The sequence below is a fragment of the Parasteatoda tepidariorum genome, chromosome 7 (assembly GCF_043381705.1).
Source record: "Parasteatoda tepidariorum isolate YZ-2023 chromosome 7, CAS_Ptep_4.0, whole genome shotgun sequence".
Lineage (NCBI taxonomy): Eukaryota > Metazoa > Arthropoda > Arachnida > Araneae > Theridiidae > Parasteatoda > Parasteatoda tepidariorum.
Window position 1 is genome coordinate 89,305,741 of NC_092210.1, and position 11,767 is coordinate 89,317,507.

The 11,767-nt window shown below is 27.4% G+C and overlaps 1 protein-coding gene across 1 annotated transcript; it reads left to right on the forward strand.

The window, feature by feature from the left end:
- Nucleotides 1-1,636: 1,636 nt before the first annotated feature.
- Nucleotides 1,637-10,931, forward strand: LOC122271955 (tyrosine-protein phosphatase non-receptor type 9-like; the record flags this gene model as incomplete). The annotated part of the gene is given in 5 exon segments (XM_043054747.2): nt 1,637-1,859; nt 4,274-4,351; nt 6,795-6,846; nt 7,069-7,218; nt 10,842-10,931. Coding segments are annotated over 3 exon segments (273 nt in total), but the record flags the coding sequence as incomplete, so codon positions are not given.
- Between the last annotated feature and the right edge of the window lie 836 nt (nt 10,932-11,767).

Sequence of the window (11,767 nt, forward strand, 5' to 3'; positions counted from 1 at the left end):
TTGACTGCAAAACTGGTTACACCAGTACGCCGCACCCTTATTAAAACTTTGTGTCATCAGTTATGCACGAAGTTCGCTAGGTTTCTAGTCGGTTTAGTCATGTGGTGTGACGTTCGTGTTCATTTTACTGTATTTTTAGATGGATTTTATTATAAATTTGTAATAAAAACTTTCTTTAGCATTGAAAATAAGTTTTCTTGTATTAAATTTTAATATAATGATTATTTCTGGAAATGTATTGTGTAAGATGAATGTGCTTCCATCGTGATGCTGTTTATTGCAATGGATATCATTTAAAAACATTAATGTTTTATTTTTGATATTAGTTTGTATTTGCTTTCAGCACTAACATTTCAATTAAATTTTGATTCGTATAGTAATTAGTTTCACTTGATTGATTCACATCGAAAGAATTTAGGCTTGTGATTTAGTTCAATAAACATATCGCTTTGTTACAGTAAAAGTTTGATAAATCAAACAATTATCCAAAGCATTATTGTCAAATTAATAATATAGTTTTCTGTATTAGTGACAGAATTTTAGCATCAGTAAAAGATTTATTGCTTTTAAAAGTTTAGTATGGCTTTTTTTTTATGTACTCATAGTACCCACACGAAAATTTAAGGTATATTTAAGATTGATTTGAGGTATTTTTGAGGTATTAAGGTTGTTTTGAGGTATATTTGAAGTATATTTAAGATTGCTGAGAAAACAGCAATAAAAATTATACCTCGTAAAGGTTGTAATTAAGGTGTACGAGGTTGTTTTATATATACTTCAGCTTATTTTGAGGTTGTTTAAAATCAACTTCAAATCAACCGGGCTGATGAGGTGATTTTCAAGGTATACCAGGTTAATTTTCTGACACTTGTAACAAAAGAGGTATTTTTGAGGTATAAAATTTTTTACCTTATTTCAACTAACGAGANTCCGCAGAGGATCAAAATTGTGATGGCATGTCTTCGGATCATCCTCCGGGATGTTTCCCAGACCGTCGCCAATAGCCCATTGTGCAGCTCTAGTGCGACGTAAATTAACAACAACAACAACAACATCAAATGGAAAAGCTCATGTTTATAAATTTTTGTATTCGTTACATTTTAATTTAAACCTTTTCGTCCTGTATGTATTGTTTTCAAAATAAACAAATCCAATCAGTATTTGATTGTTAAATACATTTCTTTTGCGTTATAAATTTTTTCTCATATCCTTTCTATATTTCATAACATCATAGCAGGCCTGGAACGATGAATATTGTCCTTGCTTAATAACAAACGATACCTTTAGCTTCCACGGTGTTATATTAAACTAGCCGTTGAGTGACCCATACTAAGCTAGGCCTTCAATGTCTTGAGCTTAGGTTGAAATTTGTATTTTTTTTATTTTATTAACATCATTGTTGGGCTCTGGATAATGAGTTTTCAAAATAGCTATCATAGCAAATTTGCGAATTCTCTCGAATTCATCTGTTGTTTATTTAGCTGAAAGTTACATTATTGTTGGAACGTGCTATTTTGAAAACTCTGCAAGTAAACTGAAATATTGGATGGTGCATTTTTTCAAGCTAAGGCAAAACGTAAAAATCAGACGGAAGTAGCAACGCGGAAGTCTTAACCCCTAGCGCCATCTGCGCTTCGCTTTACGCGGTTAACCATCCATAGGAGGAACGATACGATTTTTACTACACCAGCATCGGTATCAACTTCTTATTACATTATGTTAGAAGAATATATATTTTAATGTTATAATTTTATTTTAACTCGGTAAGCTATAATTTAATTTCTAATTTTCTGACAAAACTATTTATTCAAAGTGAAATTGCCGAGTGAAAGTTTTCATTCATGATCTCCGTTTAAAAGGTATCAGTCACTGTACAAATTTGACATTACCAGACATGTCAATGTAAATAAAAGCTCATCTTTTAGTTTTCTTTTCATAGTAGTTATCTAAAAATTAATAATTTCTTTCTTTGTTTATCATATTTTAGTTAATAAGTTGATACGAATGGAGATTCAAAATTCTGTACATTCAATAAAATTTATTGTTATATAGTTTAGAGATGAATTAAATTATTTGTTTTTATATTTCAGCTGTAAAAAAAATTTCTGTGATCAGTGTGATGTATGTTTTTATTTGTTCTTTTGAATTCACGTAAATAAAATTCTTGTCGGTCTCAATTTTAAGAGGCTTAATTGTGAAAGCCTAAAAAATCAGTTCAGCTAATATTTATGACTGAGTATTATTAAAAGAAAAAGTGTTTAAAGTAGCATAATGATTTTTGAAAATGAATATGTAAAAATTAGCTCTTGTTATTATTAATTTTTGTCCGTTTTATCAGGATGTTTTTTTTTTTTAAAAAACATGTCTTTCTGCAGATTTTTAATGGTGTTAGAAATGATGTATGTCAAACTGTATTATTTATTATGGTATTGGTATTTCACCAGTATAGAGGAAAAATTGCCGTATTTTATAATTAAGTGGTGAATTTATCTGTGGATCTAAAAATTATTCTGTGTATATCTTACAATTATTTCTATCCAAAATTTTAAACTGAAAGTTTTTATCTTATAATTTTACACCAAAATGCTGATAAATTACTTTTCTATTATTCGGGCGTAAGCAAAAAGTTGCCAAAAAATATAGAACTTCACCAACTCTTTTTTACTTTTCTTTCAAATTACATAAAAAATTTTAAAAATAAAATTTAGTTTAAAATAATAAAAAAAAGTTGAAATTCCTTGCTCTCTGTTAACCAAAAAGTATTGCTGATCAAAACTTAAATATACCACTAATCATAAATTAAAAGTAATGACCATGAATTTAATTGTTAATTAAACTGCTAATTTAATAAATTTTTTTTAAATGAAAAAATTATTACTAGATATTTTAGAGTGTAAATGTAATGATTAAAAATGGTTATTTTAGTGTTTTTCAAGTGATGTGAAATAGTAAAGAAAAAAATACTACCTTTTATAAAACGAACTATAAAAAACTTTTATATATTACTAGCTGATTATCTGTTTATGAAAAGGTTAAAAATCTTGTAAATTATCAATGATTAGTATTGATTGATGTTATATTAATATACACAAATACGAAATGTTTATTTTTTTTTAAATTTTAAGGAAAGATGAACTAGCTGATGCTGATAGTTATGCTTTTCATTTTTGTTTGTGCTTATTTGATTCATCAAAGCTAAAATAATAAAAGATTGTGCAATTAACACCTAGGAAAACTCTTTTTTTTTATATGTAAAGAAGTTATATTTATTTTGAATAACTAGAATTAAAAGCTTATTAATTAGCTCATTAAAGGAAACAACAATTACTTGGGAGTAAAAAAAAAACTGCAATTTAAATTGCATCAATGCATTATGTTACACCAATGTGAAAATATAAAGATTTAATAAATTTAAGTACTTACTTGAAAATTTTACTCAATAATTCAATTTAAGATCTTTCAAAGTTGATGATGTGTATATTCATTACACCACACGTTCCTTGATTTTCAACTTCTTCAACATTTTATTTAATGCCTAATCCCGATGATAGTGAGGAAAGCAATATAGATGGGCACAAAATATCGGAGGATATACTCACAACTAATCAAAAGTTTAAAAGCATTAAAACTCTAAAGCATTTTAGGGTGTAAACCATAAAGCTAATTTGTGAACAGTAGTATTAAATATTGAAAGGGATATTGTTATAGTTGTATCAAAAAAACAAAAAACACTTAAAAATTTAATATTTTTTCTACTAGTTCATCTAAAAATATACTTTTTACCCCGATTTTACTTTACCTTGCTTCATGCGTTTTTTATGGCTAGTCTGACTAAAAACGTAAATTCGGTATGTGTGTGTCTATGCATATGTTTGCATCAAAACAAACTTAAATTTCTCTTTTCTCGATTTCTTTTAAAATTAGAGATATTAAACCCATCAATTAATTTTAAAAACCTTCTGTGTGTATTATTTTGACTCACTAAATTAAAATTCAATATTTTTGAAAAATATAAATTTACAAAATTGAATCAATAATATTTGCAAGTTGGCCCCCTTATTAAAGTGGCAGATGTAAATATTTCAGGATGAAATCGGCATGAATCAAGTCAGCATTAAATGTTGAAATTGTAGCATGAAAGCGAAATTTTTTTGTGCTATTGGATATTTTTTTATTTTATTCATTTATTTTATTTTGTTCAATATTGTTATGAATTGTTTTTTTAGATTTTATAAATATTTCCTAAAACAATTGTTTTATTTTATTAATCTAGGGAAACTATACTGCCAAAGCTAATTAGAAATTAAAGAATTATGATATAATTACATCTTGTTTTCCCTTTTCTAATTTGGTAAGTACTATCAGTAAAAACTTCAGTTTATTTTATTTCTAGCTCTAAAATTCATTATATTACATTGCTACTATTTTTGTTGTTTCAATTAATGTAATTAAAATTTTACATTTATTAATTTATTTCATATAATATCTCTGGCCTTAGTATTACTTATATTTATAAGGACATACAATATCTTATAGCATGTCTTATTTAAGTTTGAAATGTGAATTAGATTCAGATTAGTTAGGTGAAGGAAGGTTTTGTGCTCATGATCAAACTAAGCATGATTATAAGCAACTACGAAAACTTAATTCATGTTACTAATGTGAATTAGCTAATGGCTCCTAAAAAATGTTTATTATTATTTGTTACTTGGTTCAGTATTTCTTTAATGAAATGATTTTTAAAAGAAATTCAAAACTATTCTTTTGATGCTGAGCTGCATAGACTATAATGTTGATGCACTAAAACTATTATAATGTAATAAAATAATATGTAGTTAGGAAGTTTATTCTAATAACTGTATAGCTCATTTAATCAAACATTTATATTTTTTGTAAATTATAATTAGCTTACTTATCAGGGAATATATTATAATCATAATTTATTCAAAATATTCATGTACAGTGCACCAGAAAAGAAAAAAAAACCCGGCCACCCTGTATAACTTTCCATTGAATAATCGAATCCTCATGTTCTAGGTCTCAATCTTAATGACTCCAGAGGGTGAGTAATCAATATTCTGATTAATAAGTGCAGATGATATTTTAAATGACGAAATCGGACACAAAAATGTACTTCTCTGAAGAAACATCGTTTTTTTCCCAACGGATTTGAATTTTTGAACCCCATAATATAGGGAGTAGCCACAATCTAGGAACTATGGTCCCCATAGTTTGGTCAGAAAAGAGATTCAAAGTTTGGACTCCTTAATGTTAATTTTTCTTTTTGCGTATTAGCAATATCTCCAGAACTTTTTGAGCGAAATTGAAAATTTTTTGCATACGGTTATAAACCCTGTGGCAGAATCGCAGCAACATTGTCACAGAACATTATTGAGCTCTTGCAGAAAGAATTTTCTTTTGAAAAGTGAAAAAAAAACTACTTTTCTCTTTTACAGAAATTTATATGTAATATTTGAATCATCCAATTAGATAATCACTTTTTGGGACACTCAATTTACGCCGATAGTATTGTAAATCGATGTAATATTCCGATTGTATTTACTGCAGTTTATTGATTTTCACTTGGATCACACTATCTTAACCTTGTATTGATTCAAACATTTCTTGAAAACTTTTATTGCATTCTGTGGGTAGCAAAGTTATTTTAAAAAGTTTTATTATTTTTCCTGGTACATCCAAATCATTTAACATTTGGTACAGTTCTGGTATTCTCACCTTAATGTGGTGATATGGTTTGTGTTTTCTACATTCAGTCTGAGAGCAATGCCTGTGATAGCTTAGCTACTTGTAGGGTCATCCAAGCCAGACAGATCAGAGAAGAGGCACCTGACAAAGAGGAACACCCTGTTTCGCCAGGGTTGTTTTTAGTCGGGGCTGACAACCCGACACTATAAAAAAGCCTTCTGTTAGGAAGCTTCTAAAAATATAATTCCCAAAATTACTGTAATTAAATTAATGAAGATTTTGGAAAGTATAACTTGGAGAGTAAAAATATGAATTAAAAATTATCTGAGATGCATAAAAATATAAGAATATATCTCAGTTACAGGGAAAAATCATCTCTGTTACTACAAAATAGCTTTGCTGCAGCATCTCTGGATATGTTACAAGTTGTATTAAAGGTTACTCGAAACTTGTATTATCATTTTTTGTTTTAAATATTTAAAAACTGGTAGAATAGTATACAGCAAATATTGCAAAATGCAGTATACTGGTAGGATAGTATACAGCAAATATTGCAAAATGCAGTATACTGGTAGAATAGTATACAGCAANTACCTTTCAGTCTAAATTATTCCTTTCAGTCTAAATTATTCAAATTTAAATAATTCTTAATTTTTCTTTCTATTATAAAAACTTGTATTGTGGAATATTTTCACATACATACAAGTGTTAATCTGGATCATACTTCCATTTTAAAAGCTAATCTAATTTAGTTTGCATTTAAAATGTAAACTATAAATTTTAGTTATTAACTGTTAAATTCCTTTTCAAGTTGGCATCAGATTTTCTTTCTCACACTTTTACTGAGAAACTTCACTAATATTGCAATAAGGCATGCAAATTTTTATTCAGTTTATATTTGGACCCAGAAGTTAGACATAAACAGTGCATGACTTTTTGTTTTATGGTTGATAATAGTCTTATTTTGAAGTTAATTCTGATTTTTTTCATTTCTCTAATGTTTTTAATTCTTAGTAATTCTATTTTTGTAGTAATTGAAAAAAAGTTTAAGACTAAAATGTTCAATTTTTGGAGTTTTAATTTTTTAGGAGTGAAACATTTTGAAAAATGGAAGACATATTGACTGAAGCTGAAGAAACGGTTAGTAGTTTTTTTTATATTCCGATTTGAATAATTAATTTAAACTATTTTTCAAATTAATGTGTATGCTTGAAAAAGGTCTTTTTTAACTAACAAGTTCTCATTAAGATCTGCTTAGAGGTTTAGTTTAATTTCATATTTTATGTTATGTAAATCATGTTTTGTAAAGTTTGTTCGTTCTTATATCGCCATGGTTGAATTACCTTAACTTTTGTTTTTTAGGCTGTAAAAGAGTTCATTGCCATTATTAAAGAGTTACATTTACATAGCAATGGGGATAAAAAGACTTGGAATAAATCCACTGCTATCAAGTTTATGATGGCCAGGAAATTTGACATTTGTCGTGCTGTGGCTTTATTTGAATCACATGAGGTAATGATGCTGAGCTTTTTTTCATTTATAATTTGTGATGGAATGTATATTTTTATTTTAATATACACACTTTTTAAATGCTAACCCATTTTGAAGCAGTTTTAATCTGTTAAAACTTTTTTTTATCAAACCATCTGAGATATAAGGTAATATTTGTATCAATGTATTTGATATTTTGTACTTAATACATAAAAGATCAAATACTTTCAATGAATACATCATTAAATTAGCAAGTTTGATTTATATAAATTATTTTTCAAATTATAAAATTAAGTGAAATGTCTGAAATTAGTTTTAAAAGAAAGTCAAATTTAATTAACTGATATAGCCTAATCAGTGCATTATCTATTTGCTGTACCTAGTATCATTTTGATAGTAGTACTAACTGAAAGAAGGAGTTCTGTAAATATTGTAATTTCATGAGATACGCCACCCTAGAATATAGGGTGCACCCATAAAATTTGACTAAAAAGGAAAAGTTTTTTCACCAAAAAGGCTGCACCGTCGGATATGCTGTGCAAAATTTAAATGTGCGATTGATTGTGGAGTTAGCGCATCTGTTACAAATATCAAGTTATAAACAAATTAATGATTAAATGTTTAAAAATCATTGAAATAATTATTAAATATGGAATATGTTAATTTATGCGATCTTACGTAAAATCAAATATTATTTTGATAGCTTTTCAATAGAACACAAAATTGTTCTGTGTACAATTGTTCGCAATTCAAATGCAACACAATTGCAAACGTATTAGGTTAATAAATACTAATTTAAAAGACTCAAATTTTATGTAAACCTCCTGATTCGGAACCTAAATATATTTGAAAAATAAGTTATCAAAATACAATAAGTTGATGAAAAGAATCTTGCTTGGCGCAAAATTGTACCATATAGAACAATCATGGTTGCATCACGTCATTTTATCATAATTTGAATTTAAATATAATGAAAGAAAATATTTAAACAGCTAAAAGTCCTTACAATAATAAAGCAAAAATATTTTAATAATCAATTAGAAAAAATATTGTTTTGCGCAAAATTGTGCTACATTAAACAATCGTGAACATATCCTGTTTCTTTGTACTAATCATAAATTTATAAAAAATTTTACCTGTCAAATGATAAACAGCTAAAAAATTTTAAAATAACTTTAAGAAAACAGATATAAAAATAAACAAATAATCTCATTTTGCACAAAATTAAAGCATAAAATGCTCCTGAACACATATCTTTTAAAATTGATTTATAATATTCCAGTTATAAGTAAATCAAATGATCAAACAACTAAAAAATTTTTAAAAGAAACATTAAATATTGAATAAATAACGTAGTTCAAACATTCCCCTTTTATCTATGTGCTCATCATGTTGCATCATTTTTACTCGAGCATCTCTGAATTTCGAAATCATGTTTTTCCGAGTCTCAGATATATACAATAAAAATACAAATAAAAATAATAAAGTTGACCTTCAGCTAAAAGTGGGGATGAACTTGACCTTCTCAGGCCTGATTGTACTCCGGATTTCTGGAATTTTCGCTAACCGTGATCCAGAAGTTTCCGGAGATCGAAGGTCCAGATGTTTAAAAAAATCATTGATCACAGAAGTTTACGGAAATCAAATTTTCAAAAGTGGAACTTAAAAACACAGTTTATTTTGTTTGTTTGTAAGGGAGAGCTAGAGAGATACTTTATAAGCTTATATTCATGATTAATATTCATTTTTTATCAGTAAACAGTTGTTATAATCATAAACTCAAGAAAGAAAGACATATTTGTAAATTTTAATTACTTCTCCAGGTCATCATAAGTATGTGTAAATGGTATAGGTATGTATAAAATTTTAAATATATTTTAAGTAAACTAAGAAATATTGAGAAAAAGGGAAAAAAAACCCTGCTTAAATTTTTTTCTAATTTTTCAATTTGAATTCAATTTTTTGTTGTTTTTTTTAATTTTTTAAACTCAATTTTCCGGAATTTTGACTTGGGCTCATAATCACCCCTGCCTTCAAGATAGATCATTTAAGCATTTCACCTCACTCATTTATGTTAGAAAATAACTTGCATAATTTTCTTTCATTTGTTTCTTCACGCCTGCAGCAGAGGAAAGGAGGAGGGGAAATTGTAATTCCATTTATCCTTGAAAGGAACTATTCGCAAGGTCATTGCGAGACGAGAATTCAGTAATGTCTTCTTTTGTTGAAAGGGAGAGCGTGTGTTGTGCTTTTGTTGTATTCTTGCAAACTATTTTTCACCTGCATTGTGAATTCTTTAAATTATTATTGATTGTAATTTCAAAACTCAAGTAATTTTTAAAAAAAAAACAAACACGCCATCCCATTAGATATGCCGCACATACTAAAATTTAATGTTTCAAATCATAAACGCCTTGGTGTGTCTCCATGAAGTTTCTGTCGTTTTTTGCAGTTCCTTTGGATTAATTCTAAATTAGCTCAATTTTGTAGCTGGCGACTTTAATCTCTGTATGCTTGTCTGTAGCAGTTGGCTTTGGATCTGTCCCAGTTCTCAGATATTTGAAGCGGTCACATTCTTCCTGCCTTGCCACAGACAATTTTACTACTTTTCTTACATTATTTAGTTAAATTTTTTTTTTTGACATATTTAAATAATTAATCTCCCTTTTTTTGTTGTTTTGCTTAGTAAATAATACACTAGTAATTAAGTAGTAATAGTAAGTTTTACGATATATATTTTAATATGTTTTATTTTAAAATGTTTTTATATTATTTCTTTGTTCGTTATTAACATCAAACAGAATTTAATGTTTAACAATAGTATATATTTATTAAAAAAATTTGATTGGTCCGCAAGTATATTGCTTTATTATTGTCTCTTCGAAATGATCCCATATAAAATATGTTAAATTTTAATAAAAAATTAGTAGTCTTTACAATTTGATTTAAATGATTTATAAAATGTTAAGATTAATAATTATTTTTAACGCTTTATTATTTAGGGTATTTCGTATATTTTAAACAGGAATAGTAGTTTAATCAAATTTTATTTCACTTTAATTGAATATTTTATTTTGTTAGTTACTACTTAAAATTAATTTTGGTGGAAAAATAAAGCAAAAGGTGATTCAAATCAAATACAAAATGGCATATATTTTATTAAAAAAAAAAAAAAAACACATTTAACATGTAATATGTGCATAAATCTGAAAATGGGAATTGTGAATCAGCTGTTTAAATGCGATAGAAATTTTAGTTATTATTTACTTATCCTGACTTTTGTTTTAAGATTCATTTTGTTTAATGATTTGTTTTAAGATTAAGGTTATTTTTAATTCCAATAAATGCAATTCAAAATAACCTTTTAAATTCTATATAAACTTTCAGCTCTAATAAATGCTATAGAAATTTTAGTTAATATTTACTTACCCTGACTTTTTTTTTTTTTTTTTTTTAAGATTTAAATTAGGATTGATGTGTATCTAATATTTAAAGTATGTTTTTGTAACTATATTTAGTTGTGTCAGGTTGTAACTGGTACATTTCCCATTGCATTTTCCATAACATCATTGTTAATATATTTATATTATTGATACACATGTACACTGTCTATGATTTGATTCATAATTTTGTTTCTATGGCAGGTGATGCGAAGACGTGAAGGGTTAATTAGATTTGATCCTACCAGTGATACGTTAAGAAGTGAGCTGGAAACTGGAAAATTTACAATACTGGTCTGTATCACTCATTTAAAGATCAAATTTTTTTTTTAACATTGAATGTTATTGTATTGAAACAAAGGCTTGATGTAAGATTTTGTCTTAGTGATTAATTTGTGGTATGAAATATTCTTTTAACATAATATAGTATTAATTTTTGAAACTTTATTTCGTAATACAGTCAGACTTCGATATAAGGTCATCCGCATATAAGGTCACCTTTCCAAAGTCCCGGCTCACTGAATAGGAATTCTTTGTTACAGATTATCGGATATATGATCAAGTTTTAAAAATCGTTATCGCTTATAAGGTCATTTTTATCTGAGGCGAGGGGAGCTCTTTCCTGACAAAAGCCTATTTAACTTCTTTACAAGGCAATTACCCCTCTCGAGTTCTATGAAAATGTTGCAACCAACAAACAAGCTCAATTTCAGAAATTGTTTCACAGTGAGGACAATGACCCCCAGACTGTAGCTGTAACCCAAGCGGAAGCCTTCAATGCAATAAATGTCATACGAATTTTTTTTACAAACCATGAGGGAGCTGAGGAACATTTTGAGAAGTTACACACATTGTTCGCTAGAACGCATTGTTCGAAAAATGAAACCAAAAACGAGATGTAATGTATGTAGGTACACTTTGAGGAAATTTGTAAACAGCTTTATTTCAAATTAAATTTTTTTAAAAAATCTATTTTCTTTAATTCTTTACTAATTCTGTTAAAATTTATTGACTTAAATATTTAATTTATGGCCGATCGTTTTCATTTGTATTACCATTTTTAAAAAATCATAATGTGTACTATTTACGTGCTTAGTTACGAACTGCTAATGAATCAGTAAAAAGGTCAC